The sequence below is a fragment of the Equus asinus genome, chromosome 9, assembly GCF_041296235.1.
Source record: "Equus asinus isolate D_3611 breed Donkey chromosome 9, EquAss-T2T_v2, whole genome shotgun sequence".
NCBI classification, from domain to species: Eukaryota; Metazoa; Chordata; class Mammalia; order Perissodactyla; family Equidae; genus Equus; species Equus asinus.
This window is the reverse complement of record NC_091798.1, coordinates 49,632,060-49,651,530: the sequence shown is the minus strand read 5'-3', so window position 1 is coordinate 49,651,530 and position 19,471 is coordinate 49,632,060. Positions and strand designations below refer to the sequence as shown.

Genomic DNA, 19,471 nt, shown 5'->3' with positions numbered 1-19,471 from the left:
GGCCAGTCTTCCTCAGCAGAAAGAGGAGGCTTGGCCACAGATGTTAGCTCAGGGCTAATCTTCCTCAAAAATAAATAAATTAATTAAATTAAATTAAATTAAAACTGTTCTTATGTTCCTGCATTTATTTTTAGTTTATCATATACATTCTTTCATTTTCTCTTATTTTTTTTCTTTTCTCTTTACTAAAACAGATCCTTTCTTTACAGAATCTGTTAGGAATTAATAGGTAAAGCCATGACAGGAGGGGAAGAAATAATATTTATCAAGCATCTACTCTGTGTATGATGTGCTTCCCACATCATAGTAGGTGTTGTCCATCCGTTAGCTCATTAACGTGTATCACAATCTTATGAAGTCATTATTTTTATAGAGTAGGAAACTGGGGTCAGTACATTTCCACTCATCTTTTTGTTGTAAAAGAGTAAATGCCTTTAACTTAGTTTAAATCTTTTTTAAGTGTCAAGATTTCGTTGACATTTCTGAGCTCTTTGAAATGAATATAGAATGTCCGTAGTTAGATTTATAAATTTTTATTGTCATCAAAGACAGATACTATCAAATAGCTACTTTATAAGAACAATAATATTTAATATTATGAAATTAAATGTCATAATTGAAATGGTTCTTATTCCATAACAGGCATAAGAAAATAGCATTCAAAAGAAGCATTAATTTTATTTTGTGTTTATTTTCTATTTAGCCAATTGTTTTCAAAATTAGCATAGAAACTATAGAAAAGATTATACAATTTAGAAAGTCTTTAGAATTGTAAGCATTCTGGTGTAGTCATTATGTAGTCCTAGATATTTGATATGTCTGTTTTGGTTACTGAAGCATACAGTGTGGAAGGGGAACAAAAAGAACACCATTTGAGTACTGATTTTCTGCTAGGCCCTGGGCTAAGTACATTGATGCTTGCAATATAACAACCTTAGGAGGTGGGTATTGTTCACTCATTTTAAAAATGAGGAACACGAGGAATTAAGTAACTAGCTCAAGGTCGCACAGCCAGAAGACGAGTTAGAGCTAATATTAGAGTACTGGGAGTTTGACTCAAGCGCTCACTGCAGTGTACTCTTTCCTATCCAGGTTGAGAGTTTTATATGCCTTAAACAAATAATACAAGCCTCTATTAAGAAAAAAAATGGAGATTAGGTAAACTGATAACCGGAGAAAAATATTGATACATATTTAAATACAAATGGGCCAATGTATGCATACATACATGCATATACATATATATATATACATATATAAATTTATTTATTTGAAAAAAATCACTCCTGTATAACCTGGCATTTTATGTAAACCAAAAGACTATCTGATAAAATTCCTTAATATTTTAAGTGGTGATTAATTTTTACAAATACCAAATATTCATTAAATGTTTCTAAAATAACTTTTCAGTCATTTGCACAGTGATGCAGTGGCGTGTTTAAAATTTATGTATCATCTGCAACGTCAGTTTTTTAATGCCGTATTTCTACTATGTAAACCATAGTTCAACATCTTTTCAACTGATTTCAAGTATGAAAATTTAAAAGTTTAAATATTCTGGTAAAGTTTTTGTCAGTTTCACAGGAATAAAATGTAGGAGTGAGTGTTAAGCAGTAGCCTGTTGGAGGGGTCTGAACTACGTTTGCCTTTTAAAATCCTGAGCTCTCAGTGTAGAAAATATCAATCTTCAGTCTTGATTATTTTTCACAGACTGTTTCTTCATACTATGTTTTGTTTATAAATGTGCTTTATTTACGTTTTCATTATTTTATTAATATAAAGGCAATTAACTTATATTTTGTGTTTTTTAAACATAATCTAGATGAGGAAGAGGATGGCAAGACTCCAACTCAACCACTGTTGAAAAAAGGCAGGCATTTTTCATCATTTTATTTCAATCCCTTTTTTCATACTGTTAACTCTTTAACTCCAACCTTATTATTTTCTTTTCTTTAGTTTTTATTTCCATGGTGAGGTGATGTTACAGTTATTTATTAAATGCAGATTAGAAGATGATCATTAGTCCAACTAAAGAGTTAAATCTTCCCAGGAAAAGGTGATATATCAAAGACAAATTCTTTTAACTCATCATAGCATTTCTGAAATATTCAAACCCTGAAAGTCAATCTTCATTTTTTAATTTTAACTGCATGGTTTAGATGATAAGTAGAGACACTGAAATAGGTTTATTCACAGTGTCACTTGCATTCTTTACCATCAGTTGTACCCAATGAAGTCCTTAATTTTGATACTAATATATTTTTCATTTCAAAAATTATAATATTTCTCACAGTCCTGCTGCGTTTGGGAGATACACAGTCATGTCAACGTACATGAATTTTATGAGAAGGAGATAGAGGTGAGAGTTATGGAGCAGTGTGGTTTGGTAGCCATATTATTTCATCATGCAAAATCATTCGTCATGTTTGCATACATCATGGCAGCATGAAAAGTGAATGATAGACATTCTGTGAAAGCAATCAGCTTTCCTCGTATGGATTTCTGCTTTTAAAAATTTGGTGTAGGAATTTCATAATAGTCATTTGCTTGCTCACAGAGCCAGTGCTGATTTTTTTTTTTTTAATTCCTGAGAATGTAAATGGGAACTCCCTTGGTATATTGTTCTTTAGACCTGCAGCAGATGAGTGTCCTTCCAAGGAGTTCCCACCATCTTTCTGTGGCTCAGAGAAAGATGTGGTGCTTATATGGCTTTAGAATTGGGCCTCACGTATTGAGGGGACAAAAGTGAGGTAAAGATTAGGGAGTTTCTTCTTAGACTAAGAGGTTTCACTGTGATAATTGCAAGATTGTATTGTTTCTTCCACGTCCTTCTGTCTTCGATATTACAGATAACATAATAAAAATTTTTTTTGAGGTTTAAATTATTGAGAAACTAGATTACAAAAGAAATATGTTCGTGAAACAGGCATAAACTTAATTTGTCCATTTAGTCTAAAATAGCTTTTCAAAAATCAAAATCTAGGAGTCAATTATAATTTTCTTGATTGGTGTTTATGATTCTCTTTCATTCAGAGTGCTTCAGAATATTAGAAAGTACGGGTATAATTTGGATGAGTTTAGTTATTGTAGAGATAGATTAATCTGTAACCATTTTAAAAGTTGAAATTACAAACATTATGATGAATGCCATACACAACTGTCTGCTTATAAACATTTAAATATACGGAAGTTAGGGAACTATAGGAATTCAGCAAAAGGGACTTCAATATTTACCTCCCTTACATCTTATTTTTCTGCTTAATCCTTTAGAATCCAAAGGCCCTGCTATGCCTTTAAATGTAGCTGATCAAAAGCTTCTTGAAGCTAGTACACAGTTTCAGAAAAAACAAGGAAAGAATACTATTGATGTCTGGTGGCTTTTTGATGATGGAGGTAAGGTTGTTAATATTTTTTTTTTTAACAATTTTAAATTTACTGAAGTTGTGGGAATGATACTAAGACATGGCGTGTGCCTTTCACCCACAGACCGCATTCCAGTTTTGCCAACTTACCCAAAAGATACAAGATTAATTTTAGAATCAGGTGTTGTACTTAGTGTTCTTCAGTTTGGAAGTTGCTCAGTCCTTCCTTCAGCTTCATGACCTGAACTATCACAGAAGTGATGCTATGCTCTTCTGTCTGGATCGCATCAGGTGGCACGTGATGTTGATTTGTCTCATCGCTAGGAAGGTTAGCTTTGACCATTGAGGCAGGTGGTTTTCACTAGGTTTTTACACTGAAAAGTTACTGGTTCCCCCTTTTATAATTACAAGTATTTCAGAAATGGGGAGTTACTTTGAGGCTATGTAAATATACCATTGTTACTGTACCTTTTACCACCATCTTTAGCATCCATTGATATTTCTGCTTAAATATATTATTGTTGTGGTTGTTTTGTGGTTGCCAAATGATGATTTTCCAATCTCATCATTTCTTCCTCATTTATTACTTGGCATTTTACTGTAAGTGAGAGCTTTCTCTTGATTTCTATCTGTGTGGACTCATGGATTCCTATTTATTCAATGGGATATGACTTATCATTCTCATTATTTGTTTTGATGTTCAGATTGTCCCAAATTTGGCCAGCAGGATCCTCTTTAGGCTGACTTCTATGTCCATTTGTCATGTCCCAATCATTCTTTATTTTCTGGTAAAATATGATGTTCCAGGCTCAGTTTTGCACTTTCCCTACCCCAGCTGGTAAATCACCCTTTACCCAAGGAGCCCTGATTCCTCTTAATGGAGAATGGTATTTAGAAACAAAGATCAGGGCATTAGATATGCTCGTTGCTACTAGGGTGTGACTGCTCTCAGGCACTCTCACTGGACAGATCTAGGAAATAAATATGTATGTTTGTATGTGTAGATAGAAATTGAAAACCAATTCCAGTCCAACACTGCAAGGTTCAATGTAGCCTCTCCCTTTTTATGTTTGTCATTTCAATAAGAAACCTGGCTCCCATTAGCTTCAGTGAATATTCTCATTTCCTCCGTCCTCCTGTATGTGACCCGTCTCCCGACTGTGCTAGGCCACTGTCCCATTTCGCGGCCTGTCTTGTGTGGGTCCTGACTCCGTTGGGGCTCCCTCCTTGTACAGACCTGCCTAATGTTTTTTTTACTACATTATTAAGGAAAGGCAGAAAGGAAAGTTTTGTTGTGTTGAGTTGTAGTAAATGTATTTCTAGAGACTAAATTGAATTAAAAGTTCTTAATTAAGAAATTAGTATTTAATAAATGATTTGTTAAATTTTTATGATTCAGGTTTGACCTTATTGATACCTTATCTTCTGACTACCAAGAAAAAGTGGAAAGACTGTAAGATCAGAGTATTCATTGGTGGAAAAATAAACAGAATAGACCATGACCGGAGAGCGTAAGTCTATTTTAAATTGAAGGGCATTTATCCAGTAGTACTTCATTATTACAGTATATATTTGATAGGATAAAAACTAGACAATCCAGAAAATGTCAGTCATGTTGTTTTGTTCTATACTGAAGCTGAAAATTCTAGTTAAAAAAAATAAACCTCCTTCTCTTTAATTTAGTCTTCATATTTAAGTTATAAATACTTGGTTTTACTTATGTAGTATTTTTTAATATGTTGACATCTTAGAAGGTCTTTATTAAATACTTGTGGCATTAAAGTGTTAAGCAGCTTTCTTTTTTTTAAATCAGAGGAGACAGTGCTCAAAAATTATGTATTCATATATCAGATACATTTGGTAGACTTCTAGACTACAGAAATGCAGGATACCATTGTCATCCATTCTCTTATTTCTGTCTGTACTGTCACAATTCTAGTTCTGGTTTCAGTACTTCTAAGTACCCTGTGTCTTGTCTCTGACCTTTTCAGCATATATTGTACACTTTGCTCCTGTTTTCATGTTTGGAAAGCAGAACTTTGATCACATGATTCCTCTGCCCAAAATATTTTTAACTTCTCTGTTACATAGCGTAGAAAGTCTATGCTAAAATGTGACAGTCAAGGCCCTTTACAATCTGTTCTCCTGTTCCTTTTCTATTCTTATCTTCTGTTCCCCCAAATGTGCCTTATACTTCAGTTTACGTTTCCACACCTGCCCTACTCTAAACATGTAGGTGATTTCTGACTTTTCCACTTTTGCTTACTCTCATCTCTCCACTGGAAATAGCTCCTCACCTGCCTTCCTTCTCTGTTAAAATACTCCATTCTTTAAAGTCCAGTACGATTTTCACCTTCTTTATAACGCCTTCCGTAATTTTTTTACCTTTGTCCCCCAACTAGTTGATATATTTCCTTCCTGAATTGTGATATGCTTGATATTACTCATCACATTCTGGGGCTTGTATTATATTTATTTCCTTATTTTTGAGTTTTCTGGGCCCTACAACACATAGCAGGCACTTGGCAGATTATCACTGGAATTCATTGAGGTGTTTATTTCAAATAGTGACTTATGTGCCTAGTGAAGTACTAGTAATAATTTAAAAATTAGACCTTTAGCTCATCTATTTTCTAATATCTTAATTTAGAAAACTCATTTTATTAAAAATAAAATGCTATTTTCTTGATTGCTTTTCTCATATGTATGTTTCAACGTCTCTATTTTTGCTGCCAAGGTTTCATTGCCAGCTATGCCTCCAGAAAGGTACTTATTTACTGAAAAATCAGAGGCTTGTTGGAGCTCCTTTTCCATGCCTGTCCCAGTTCAAAAAAAAATACTGTGAACTTATGAACTTAATCTGCTATCAGTTATAGCTTCTCTTTGGCCCAAGCAGTCATATTTGGGTTCTGAGAAATGCATTCTTCATGGATGAAAGACTAAAACAAAAATAATTAAACAAATAACTGTTTACTATTTTCTACTGAAATCCATACACTTACCGAGATAATTTGACTAAAATTAACTTTTAATAGTAGTTGCCATTCAAATTTTATTAATCTTGCTCTGTCCATTCATCAGTGGATACTAAGGAGAGATTCAGAGAATGTAAAAGAAGATAACAGAAGTCTCTACTCAGGGAATTTAGACGTCAGCTAAGTGTGGGTGGACAGTGTGAATTAATTCGTATAGACTTTGTTTAGCACCTAATAGACTTCTCCTATAAATCATGCTTTTCACATATACAGATTCAGCTCTAAATAGAATAAGAATACTTATGTATAGCCTTCATGTGTCTGATTGCAATTCATTTTTGTTCTAGGATGGCTACTTTACTTAGCAAGTTCCGGATAGACTTCTCCGATATCATGGTCCTAGGAGATATTAATACTAAACCAAAGAAAGAAAAGTAAGTTATTGGATAAATTACTTGGCACAAATTTCTGATCCTTTTATGGATGACCTACTCAGACACTCCAGTAATAAATCATTTAACTTAACTAATTACCTGGAGTATTTTGTCTGTTTTTAGTTACACGTGAAGTCGATTTCTTTTAATCTAGCACTGACAGTTGGCATTCCTGTAGCAGATAGAAAAGTAAGTCTAAAGGGTTTTCAGTTTTCAGAGAAGAATTCAATTACTGCTTTACAAGTAATTTCTGAAATGCCACAGAAATTCCACATGGTTCTTTAAATTTCGATTGTTTATGCCCACATTCATTACGACCACTCGATCCCTACTTCACGTACATATGACTTTCCACTATTTTGTTTTATTACTGAGATAGGAGAATCTAAGAATTTGCCTATAATAGTTGTATTCACAATTCTCAAAAGTCAAAGAAAACTAGATTCTTGGAATATTCTACCTGAAAGTGGCATATAGAGGTTGTTATATGTATATTACTGGACATAATTTTAATTATTCTCAGATAAGTGTTGAATAAATGATGAAGCTGGTATAAAGAATTCATTTTAAATAGAAAATAGTAAGGTATACCTTGTAAGGTTATAATTGTTTCCTCTTATAAAACAATATATACCAGAAGCTTTGTCTGAGACTTGATACTGAAAAGTATGTTTTTCTTCACATTTATAGAGGATTAGAATGTTGTTCATTTTCTTTTACTGTCTTTTGTCCTGTTAAGTATCTTTGGATCTAGAGATTAATTCTGCATATTCTTAAATGTTGAGTATCTGCCCTTTCCCCCCTTCAAAATGTTTTAGTACCTTTTCTTACACTACTTTTATTCAGTGGTACTTGAACTGGGAAAGGCTTTGAGTAAAAGAGTAACACAATTTGGCTTATTGCTCAAAATGATCATTTTGACTACTATGATGAAAATTTATTTAGGTTGAAGGGGGCGAACATAGGAACAGGGGTAAATACAGAGATAGCAGCATTAGCAGTTAAAATTGCAATTGTTATTGTGAATATGGTTCTAAATTTCTAATCAATGGAGAAACTAGTGATTGCTATTTCCAAAACAAATTGTCAAAGTGATTATTATAGTTAGGGTATGGAGGGGAGCACAGGAGATGGAAAACTAACTGTTCATTATAATTTAGCATTTAAGATCTTACTGTTATGTAATTCAAAATACGGTTAATGTTAGTATTCTATTTTTTTCAGTATTATAGCTTTTGATGAAATGATTGAGCCGTACAGACTTCATGAAGATGATAAAGAACAAGATATTGCAGATAAAATGAAAGAAGATGAACCTTGGCGAATAACAGATAATGAGCTTGAACTTTATAAGACCAAGGTATTCTTTCTCCTTCCTTTTCATGAATCTTCCATGTGAGTTCTTTAAAATACTTAAGACATAAGTAAATATCAAGAACTACAATTTGTTATGGGAGGAACCAGTTATGTAAATTAAATCTCCCTTAAGTTAGATTTATATGTGGACAGTGTAAAGCATTAATTCTTTTAAAACTAGGGAACAGATAGTTTTATAACACCAGATTGATTTTGGTTTCTTTGCATGAACCACACTAGATTCCATTTTTCAAATGATCTAGGAATGACTTTATTCTGTTTCATTTCAGACATACCGGCAGATCAGGTTAAATGAATTATTAAAGGAGCATTCAAACACAGCTAATATCATTGTCATGTAAGTAATACATGTACTAAGGTTTTCTTGAGTATTCATTTTATGGTAATACAATTAGGATTAATTTCTATACGAAGCACATATCTATATAACACCCATAATGACTTAGTGGTTATAAAGAGGGAAAAATAAACTTTTTAAATACACTTTGCTTTAAGCATTTGGAGAAATTATTGAAGGTAGGAGTAAAGAAAAACAAAAATTTTTATCCTTAAGCTTATATGAATTTAAGTAATTGCTTTTTTTTTTAAAGATTGGCACCTGAGCTAACAAATGTTGCCAATCTGGTTTTTTTTTTTCCTTCTTCCCAAAGGCCCCCCAGTACATAGTTGTATATTCTAGTTGTGAGTGCCTCTGGTTGTGCTGTGTGGGACGCTGTCTCACCATGGCCTCATGAGCGGTGCCATGTCTGCGCCCAGGATGCGAACCGGCAAAAACCCTGGGCCACCGAAGTGGAGCACGCAAACTTAACCACTCAGCCACGGGGCCGGCTCCCTAAGTAATTCTTTATCGTAATAGTTTATTCTGCCACCAAGCATGTGTGGGATATGAAAGCCCCAAGTTAAAATTTGGACCACATGCAGCTTCCTCATGGAAATAAACCCCATAAGGTCACTTGGGAGATTAAATTTAAAAAATGCTTCCTATCTGTATCCCCACCGCCAGGTTCCCACACACAAACTTTACGTACATACACACTGCCCCCTGTTCGTCAAATATAGATGCTAATGCTCACTCTGGCTTTTCCTCCACTAAACCAGGTTAACTAGATATTACTTGAACCCAAATTTTCTTGGGCCTGGAGCCTGCCCTGGTCCTTAAATAGGTAACCATGCCAACTGATGAAATAAAGTAATACCAAAGGATTGTTATTTTGATTAATAACAGACACTTAGTACACTAGAAAATTTCCAATTTTGCTCATCATGGTCACATATCTGTAATGGAAGATGCTGAAATGTAGAAATCTAGAGAGCAACTGGTCACTACTGCCGCTATTTACAAATAGAAATGAAAGCCCAGAGAGGTAAGAGAAGATGAAAATTAATATGTAGAATTCATTATGTTTGAATTTGATTTATCCATGTATAGTTTCCATGTTCTAAATTCAGATAGAAACATTCCTTTCTTCTAAAAGAATTCTATCCTTATTGAAGAAGGGGAAATTTGGAGGTTTAATGTTAGAGACCAAATGTGTTAATGGTTTTATAGAAATATTTATTTGCTATTCTTATGAAGAAATATTTTAAAATCTTTTGTTAAAACTGAAGACAAAACGGAAATACTGATCTGTGAGTATAGTAGTTGTAATACCATATGCAGAATTTTCCCTGCACTTAAAAATACTCAATAACTATAGTAATTTTTAGTTACTATTTTTGTGACTTAATTTATAATTTTTATTGCATTTTATTCTTCCCAGCTTAAATGCATTGCTTGATTTCCTTTCTCTTTTTGATACCAGGAGTCTCCCAGTTGCACGAAAAGGTGCTGTGTCTAGTGCTCTCTACATGGCTTGGTTGGAAGCTCTATCTAAGGACCTACCACCAATTCTTCTAGTCCGTGGGAATCATCAGAGTGTCCTCACCTTCTATTCTTAAATGTTCTACACAGTGGACAGCCCTCCAGACGGTACTTCAGTGCCTAGTGAAGTAACTGAAATCTTCAATGATACGTTAACATCACAATGGCGAACTGTGACTTTTCTTTCACTATTTCATTAATTTGAAAGCACACAGGGAAGTTGCTCCATTGATATGTGTATGGAGACTTCAGTTTTAGTCAATTCTGAATCTCAGTCTTAATGGATGATGATTCCTTATTGGACTGAAGCTGTTGGGAGTAATGTTTTCCTTTGCTACTTGAATAGCAATAAAAGTGTGTTATTTTTTGATTGATGAAAGGAGTACAAAAAGCCTTTAGCCTTGAGGTGCCTTCTGAAATTAACCAAATTTCATCCATATATCCTCTTTTATAAATTTATAGAATGTCAAACTTTGCCTTCAGCTATGATTTTTATTTCTATTCCTAGTCTCTTACACCTTAAAATAAAATGGACACTGCTTTTCTTCTTCCATTGACCAATTAGTGTTGAGTACTGTATGTTTTCTATTACTTTTGTAAAGGTATCTGTTAGATATTAAAGGTGAGAATTAGGGCAAGTTAATGAAAAATGCAAAAAAAAAAAAAAAATGGGAACCAAAAGGTGACCCCAAGGTTAGGTTTGTACGAATATGTGTAAATGTAGCTCTAGGGGAACAAGGCCCAATAAACCTTTTTTTTAAATTTCTAATTGGCTCTAATTTATATCTTGATTATTATTTCTTCAGACCTTAAGGAAGGTTGACGATTTATCCAGTACTTCTATGCACCATGCTGAAAAATCACATATTGCCATTCTTTAGACAAACATCCTCACGATCATTTGTATTTATTAGAAGAGAGATTTGTCCTAATTTAGGGTTTTCCTCAAATCTGAGGGACTTTTAAGAAATGCTAAAAAGATTTTTCTGGAGGAAAATTAGACAAAGCAATGTCATTTAATAGAATATTTCAATAAACACTATGTGGAATTTCACTATACCATCCTTTATAAATCAGTGAAATATTTAACATTTCATCAAATGGTTAAATGGACCACTGGTTTCTTAGTGAAATGTTTTTAGGCTTAATTCATTCAATTGTCAAGTACACTTAGTCTTAATTAATATACTCAGGTTTGAACAGATTGTTCTCAACATTGAAATTTAATCCATTCTTAATACTTTAAAACTTTTATGTTAAGAAAAACTGCCAGTTTGTGCTTTTCAAATGTCTGTTTTGACATCATAGTCTACTAGAACAATTTTGACAGTGCATATGTACTGTTACTAAAAGCTTTATATACAATTATTAATGTGAAATTTTTCATTTTTTTATCCAAGGAAGGATTTCCTAAGCATTTCAAGGGATATATGTCTACATATCTGTGTGTGTGTATATGTATATGCATACACAGATGCATATGTGTATGTATAATGATGTTTATGTTGCTGGTTTTTTGCGTTTTTAAAATGATCAAGATTCATCGGATTAAAATTTTTTTATTTTAGTAAGCATAAGTTCAAAATTCGATTGAAAGATACAGGTTTCATAGAGAACAAAGGTGATCATTTGAAGGGCATGTAACTTCACACAGTTATCATTTAGTTAGAAAATGGAGACCATGTCATCTAAAGTACTGTTCACTGGGCTCATTGGTGTAAGTGTCAGGGGTGAAGAATTTCTGCCGGTTTTCATGAATCTGGATAGAAATCTAGAAGATTACTGCAGTTGTCAGTAGTGCAGTATTTTTGCTGCGTGAGAATGAGCTAAATATAAAAATGGAGATCTGATAATAATTTTGAATTCAGAATGTTAAGAAAATGAAGTAATTGTTTTTCCAAAATTTTTTCCCTACACATTATAACTCACAGCATTGTTCCGTTTATTGCAGGGTTTGTAGTGTTTGGGGGGAAAATACAGTAAAATGTCATATTATTTAGTAAATAATAATCATATTTGAACTTTTTAAATGGATAATAGGGCGTGAACTGAGTGCTGCTATCTTGAAACATGCACAGGTACACTTGTTTTTTTTTTTTTTAAGTTTTTCCCATTCAGGAAAACATCATTGTGATCTGTACTGCAGGAACCAAATGTCATACATCATACATATGTGTATAAAGTACATAAAATATATCTAAATATGCATAATTCGGGGGAGGGTAATATTGTCTGTGAAATAATGTAAGAAGCTTTTCACTTTAAAAAAAAAATACATTACTTTCACTTAACACTAGACACCAGTTCAAAATTTTCAAGGTTGTTGTAGTGCTCTAATAAGTTTCAACAATTCTTAGAGATGCTAGCTAGTGTTGATGCTCTTCTACTCTATTTTATTTATGCTGAATTTGATTATTTTAATGCCAAATTTTTTTTTAATTCTAATCATTGGTAATAACTTGGAAATAAATAATTATGCAATGGCATTTGACAGTTCATTATTCCTATAGGTAAAAATTCATTGGGTTTAGAGAGAATGGTGGTGTTAAGCTGATTATTAATGGTTAATTAAATCAGATATTTATTTGTTACATTATTTCATTTGTATTTTAGGTTTCCTTTTACATTCTTTTTATATGCTTTCTGACATTACATATTTTTAAAGACTATGGAAATAATTTAAAGATTTGAGCTCTGGTGGATGTTTACTAAGTTTGAAAATGTAATATTTTGATAATACTGTATTATAACTGTCATACAAATGCTTTTCTAATGTTTTAACGTTGAGTATTGCAGTTGCTGCTTTGTATAGAAGTTACTGCAATAAAGGAAGTGGATTCATTACAACTATTTAATGACTACTCATTTTATCTGCTTTATAAATCTGTGTCAATTTTGTGATTTAACCTCAATTATATAACTGTTTCATTGATGTCTGAGCTTTTAAAACGGCTTTCACCGTAATATTCATGCCTTGGCAAAGTTGCATGAAATTGTTCTCTATCCCTATGCCTTTGGAATAATCACTATTGATATGGACAGTGTGATTGAGCCATACAAAATGCAGCTCATTTTGATTTATTTTTTAAATGATTTAGCTTTTCTAATTCTGCTTTATTTATGTTTGGGCAAAATCACACATTATGAATCAGGAAACTAGAGGATTAAAATGGAGTCATAGTCCCTGAATATAATCTGATTCTTTGCTTCCTAAGGTTTTTGGCTAAGCTGATTTACAGTTTTACAAAGCATTTTCACTTTCTCATTTGACCATTATTGTAGGGGTGCTATATATGCAGGATAGCTATTTATCTCTCTCTTGCTCTTGAGAAAGCAGCTTGGAGCAATATGGGGAGTTTCCCAAGGTCATGTTGTAATCAGCAAGGATGTTGGCCTAGAGCCCAGATCTTTCATCTCCAGGGATATTTCCATTACACATCACTGCTGCCTAATCCATAACACAGAGGGCTGGGATAGATTCGTCATTTCCAAACCACTCATCCCTCTCTGCCCAGCAAGTCTGTGTTCAGGTAATGCAAATTACAGTTAGAAATATAGATTGGCTACAGGCTGCCTTAATAGATCTGAAACCAAATGTGAGTGTCCATTGTATCATCTTTGCTTCCTGCTTATTCTCCATAAGCTACTATTCAGGCCACTTTACTCACTTCTTGGGGGAGTTAAGAGAGAATTCAAAGGCAACTATGAATGTGGCATTTCCTAATATAGCATCCAACAATTTTCAAAATAGGAATGGTTCATCTTTGAACCAGCAGGGTTTTTTGTTCATTCACCAGGAAGAAAAGATAAATGCATTTATATGCTTCTGTCTGTATCTATCAACGGGATGTTTGTATGGTCAGAGCAAATAGATGGTAGTTTAATGTTTAAGGAAAGATAGCACAAATCCTAGGATACACTCATCTGAAAGTAATGGTTAGTTTACCTAATCCAGGTAGTAGATACACATAAAATGTGTGTGGGTTAATCAATTTGACATAATTTTTTTTTGTAGATTACTAAAATACCTAAAGATCCAAGTCTGTTGCTCTTTACAGAATCTGGCGGCAATGGTCATAGACCTGTTTTACATGTGTGATAGGCATTTCGGATAGGCCATTAAATGGTAGCATTAAGAACTCCAGCCCATTTTTTCCCCTTGATTCTATCATTGAATTTTGTGTTAGACTAGGTAAGAGTTAGAAACTGTTGTTTTAGGGAAAATATGAAGGCATCTGAATTTGTCACCTGTTGTTCGACCTTACTTGTGGCTGCTGTCCTTAGATCAGGAATTCATTCCCCAAAATGAGAGTGTCTTGTCAACATATATCCTTTGTTCCACTCTTCTGTGATATGAAGGCAAATTACCAAGATAGTCTGCCCACAGCTACAAATGAAAATAAATTTACTTTCTGATCCACAGAGTAGGATCAGTGATCCACAGATATTGAATGCAAAAACAGAGGGCAGACTCAGTACTTGTCAAAATTTCATTAGAACACTGCTGAAGCCTTTGAGCTGGAGAATTGAGGCGATTTTGTCTTGGAAATGTTAACATCTCCAGTCTAAAGAAGGGAGGCAGTTTACAGGCAGCTCATCTATCTCTAATAACAAATATGTCAAAGTAAGCAGGTAGTGTTTTCGATTTACGTATAGTAGACATAAAGGCATATAACAACTACTACTGTAAGATATGATTATATCTGCTCTTCTACCTTCTAAATAAAATTGTCCCAATTAAGCCATTTTTGAAAGATGTAGTTGCAATTTGAAAACGAGCAAGCTATAGGAGTTTGTCTGCATAACCAATAAGCCACAGGTTATTATTTTAAAATGACGGTATTTCTGCTTAAGCCATGAAAATTCTCCTTTGAGTTCCTAAGAAATGTTACTAGTTAAGAAATCTAGAAAATGACAACGACAATTTGAGAATGGGGGGTTGGCAGTAGGATGGAAAGCTATGCTCCAAGAAAAGAGGTTCGTGGAAAGAAAGATTTGTCTCTTCATGGCTAAAAGTCTTGCAGTCATACTTTCCTCTGGGAAACAGTTAATTGTGAAGAATGGAAGTCAGGTTTTTTCCTGAATGTTGAAATCTGTTGATCATAATCAGCATCTCTCATTAGCTACATGGTAGTAATCTCAGAAGTATAACCTACATCTTTCAGGTAGTCTATTTCTCTATGGCTTTTCCATCAGTAAAGATAATCCTTTGTTTACTGTCAATCCACCTGTGAGTTTAGCATTGTTATAAATTTCACACGAGTTTTTTTAGAAAATTGATGAAAAGGAAGCACAGGTGTGTTATGTATTGAAAGACTAACTAGAACAGTGGTTCTCAAACTTTAGTGTGCATCAGAATCACCTGGAGGGTTTGTTAAGCCAGCCTTTCCACCTGCCAAACAAGCTCTGTTGAGTGAAATTCCTCCCCTTCTCAGACGCTGCTTCTCACTATACCCCTGCCTGCCTTATGGTTGCCTTTGTCCCCTGCCCGCCCATGCCTTATTTGTCAAGCTTCTTCCACAGGGTACGAGTATTTCCATCTCCTCTCACACCAGCTGTGAATTGAAATAACGACCTCCCTTCCAAATTCCTCCGTATTTTCTTTTTCTTCGTTAGATCTTCATCTGTGGCAGGAATAGAACCTAAAGTAGGCTAACAGAAAAAGGAAGTCCAGGAAGACCACTGAGTTCAGGGACTCAAGTTAGTGTACACGGGGACTCAAAACAATGTCATTAGGCGCTCTCTAGCCTTGACTCTTCAGTTAGACTGTCACCACGCAGTGTGCTGATGGCTTCTGAAAAAGCCATACTCAATCTCAGGAGTTCAGCAACAACTGTAGTAAAAGGGTTGGTATCTTGGCAGCAAGAATAACCTCATTATTTGTCAGGAGCCACACCCTCTCCTTTGGGTTTGCCCTTGTAGTCGGGTTATGTAGCCCAGGAAATTAGGGAAGGGCCTCAGATCTTCGGTCCACCACCGATGCCTGCTGCTCCATGTGCTGGATTACCCAGGTTCCAGCAGTTGATTCAAAGGTGAACAGCTCTGCAGGCCACACCTGGGCTATTGACCCCTTTACCAGGTCCCCAAAGCTCTGCAGCTAAATGCTTAATATCCACTCTCCTCCCCGCCTTCCACCCCAGCCCAGCAGTCGCACAGCCATCCTCAATTCAAAGTGTGTTCAGAAGGGCTTTGGCAGAGGATTCCTGACTCTCTCATCTGCAGCAACTCCATTTTCAGCACCCCTCTTGTCCTTTTTCTTTAAGGTAGTTTCTCTCCAGAACTCCCTCCCACACCAGGGGGCAGCCTCTCCCCAACCCTGGAACAAGAGCCAGGCTTTCTTTCCCTTCCTCTTTCCTTGACAATGCATCTTCATAGCCCATGGGAAAATGTAGACAAGCTCAGCTCTAGAAGACAGAAATGTCTGCTTTTCCTACAGCTCTAGAAATGCAGTAACAGAGTCTTCCCTCACCAAAATAGGCAGAGTATACTTTTTCTAAAGCAGTTGAAAACCATCTGGTTGATTTTTCTTATGTTACATTAAATTCTCAGCAGCTCACCTGTTACCCTTGAATATCCTGCCCAGGAAATGGTAACCCAACCAAAGCTTTAAGGAGCATAGTGCAGGATTAACTTCTCTTTGGGAAGACATTCATTAGTCTGCAGACTAAAGTGGGAGGGACCCTGCGGGCACTGGTGGCATCAGTACCAAACAGGAGGTCATTACAACAGTTCAAATGAGAGGACGAGAAGGAGAGATTGAACCAAGTGAGTAGCAAAAGAATGGAAAGGAAAGTTTAGATTAGAAAACATATCGAGAAAGAATAAAAAAGGCGATAAAATGTAGTGGATAGGAGAAGAGCTGGGGGTGATGAGATGAGGATGACATCAAGCTTTCCAGCTTGAGCCAAAGGTGGATGCTGAAATTGACAAAGTGAGAAGTTGAACAGGTTTGGGGAAAGCTGTGCGTGTGGGAGGAGGATAAAAGGAGCTGTTTAGAAGATGAGTAAAAGGTAAGATACAGGGTCTGGAGTCCATCATGACAATTGGCTATTGGACCACTGAAGTAATTACCAATAAAATCACCAGGACCAGAGCCTTCTTTGGAGGCAGGACTTAAATTATGTTCACTTCATTCCGTGGTTACTGTTCACTTAGGTTTTCTTTTTCTTGCTGTGGCAGTTTTAATAATCTTTTGTTGAATGTTAATTGCTTTGCATTGAAATTTTTTTAGCAATTAGAGCATGCTTTTATAATTTCAAAATTTATATACTTAATATACTTCTTTCCTTTTTTACATTTCTTCCGATTTCTTGATTGGATTTGTTTCTATTCCCTAGAAGAGACACACTTGGATTTATTTATCATGTCCGTTAATTTTCTCGGGTATCATGGCTGAAGAAACAAATGCAGAGAAACCATGCCCTATGTTTTAATTCTCCCCCTCATTAACAGTACACTATAAGATATCAATCTATGGAGATATTCATTGGTTTCCAAAAGATACCACTATGTTGCAAATAGCAGTCTGTAGATAAAGGAAAATTCATGCTTGTATCTTCAACAGGCTTAACTATTTGAAAACAACAAAGTAACTTTTCTATTTCTAAAACTGTGGCACAAAATTAGCTCCTTGGCAGAAAGCTGCATGTTGAGCTCAGGTTGCACAGAGCTGACATTTTCTGTTGGATGAACTTGGTGTACTGGAATAGCTGGGAAACAAGAGCCATCTCGTGAACTTTTAAAAAAGTGATGAGGAAGAAAGTCACCAGTATAGTTCAGTGAAAGGAATATTATTTTCTGCTACTACAGGAGACCATGTTTCTTCAGAGAGGTTAAGAAGTTGAGTATAAGGGCCTCCTGTGAGAGGAAACAGAAGAAGACATGGTTTTCCAGAGAGCTGACCCGGTTCCGTCCTGACTGCTGCTTACTGTGATAACCGCCCCCCCTAAGCCTTGTGCCTCAACTCTACGATGAGCATAATACTACTACTTCAGAGGGGTGTTGTGAGATTTAAATATGGTAAAATCCGTAAACAGGTGGCATATGGGCAGTGTCAGTTGATGTGAGCTGTCTTTTCTCCCCCACCTCTCCTGAATTAGGAGGAAAAAGACAATATGCTACCAATCAGGCACGGTGAGTGACTCCATCTTCTTGCTCACCACCCCACACAACCCATCACCCAATCCTATTGATGTTTTTCTCCTAAACATCTCAAATCTCTACAATAGATTAGCTATGATGTCAGTTCCAGTTTCCAACATTGTGAGACTGGCCATGTCAGGCCTGCTCTAAGCCTAATGTGATGGTAGGAAGCGACCAGGATTATAAAGCCAAAGCAAAGGAAGAATTTCCGCACCTGGCAGAGGTGGACCCTTGGATGCTGATGCAAGCCACGAGTCTGGGCTCCTCCTTCCCAAAGGCTCTCTCCCTTCACGTCCCCTGAACATGGTGGATGCTCCACTGAGGAAGTAGGGGGCCACCTCAGAGCTACTCCACCAATTTGTATCCTTATACTGTCCCTCCTTGGCACTGTTTCTTTGCTAGTTCTTCTGCAAACCCAAGCAAAGGTCACTTAAGCTGAGTCTAGATCTTCACTCTCTCTAGTTCTCTAACTCAGACCTGGACTTGGTGGCTTGGCCAAGGTCAATCATATTTTTATCTCACATTATTACAAAAGGGTTCTCATTTGTCTCTTTGCCACCCATCTTATATCATTCTGACCTGTCTCACACTGAAGCCAGAGTGAAGTTTTTAAGACAAAGCTTTGATTGTATCACTCTTCTGCTTACAACTGCTCCGTGGCTCCCCATTTCACCTGGATGTGTCCCCAGCGCTCAGCGTCATCTGAGTGCTTCATGCCTCTCTCTAGGTTCATTTTCAGCCACCACCGCCCCATGCCTTCCACTCTCTACTCCAGCCACACTAACCATCTGCACAGGGCTCTCTTTTGCTTCGGGGCAGTTGAACATGCCGTTTCCTCTCGCTGGTCTCTCCTTGACTTTCCTCCTCAAAAGGAAGCTCAGAATCTCTTGCCTGGGAAGTTTTCTCTGATGCCACCAGGCTGCTTTTGGGGCCCCCTCCTCTCTGGTCTGCCCCTCTGTGCTCACCCACTGGCCCTTCTCATAGCCTCACCTGCACTGAGTTATTTGCTTTGTTCTGTGTTTTACACCTGTCTGGGAGCGTCCTGGGGAGCAGCGACCTTAGGGCTTACAACATAGTTGGCACTTAATGTTGTTGACTGCATGAATGAAGTGAATGAATGTGTTAAATGAATGAAGTGAGTGATCGAACAAAAGAACTGGTTTATTTTCTATCTCATGAACACTATGGACCATGTAATATATTTTCTTTCCCACTTAACCTTGGCTAATAGGTAAAGGACTATCGAGAGTTTATGGTAGGTATTCAAAGTATTAGGTCCACCCCTGGCTTTTCACATCCTTTCTCTCTCCTACGCCACTC

General features: G+C 35.9%; 1 protein-coding gene and 1 long non-coding RNA gene across 5 annotated transcripts in view; both read left to right on the top strand.

Moving 5' to 3' along the window:
* SLC12A2 (solute carrier family 12 member 2) overlaps positions 1–12,859 on the top strand; it is a 101,239-nt gene extending 88,380 nt beyond the window's left edge. Inside the window, exons 21-27 of one of the 2 annotated variants that reach the window (XM_014859515.3) lie at positions 1,823–1,870; positions 3,271–3,393; positions 4,762–4,873; positions 6,685–6,771; positions 7,996–8,131; positions 8,418–8,485; positions 9,951–12,859. In XM_014859515.3, the coding sequence (XP_014715001.1) occupies positions 1,823–1,870; positions 3,271–3,393; positions 4,762–4,873; positions 6,685–6,771; positions 7,996–8,131; positions 8,418–8,485; positions 9,951–10,086 (710 nt within the window). In that variant the 3' untranslated portion in view covers positions 10,087–12,859. The remainder of the gene's footprint in view (positions 1–1,822; positions 1,871–3,270; positions 3,394–4,761; positions 4,874–6,684; positions 6,772–7,995; positions 8,132–8,417; positions 8,486–9,950) is intronic. The other variant, XM_070517484.1, reaches the window with a different exon arrangement.
* Positions 12,860–16,656: 3,797 nt separating this feature from the next.
* LOC123290122 (uncharacterized) overlaps positions 16,657–19,471 on the top strand; it is a 124,341-nt gene continuing 121,526 nt past the window's right edge. For 2 of the 3 annotated variants that reach the window (XR_011505854.1, XR_011505852.1), the window contains exon 1: positions 16,657–16,774. This is a non-coding gene — a long non-coding RNA (uncharacterized lncRNA). Of the gene's footprint in view, positions 17,020–19,471 lie in introns of all 3 variants that reach the window. The other variant, XR_011505853.1, reaches the window with a different exon arrangement.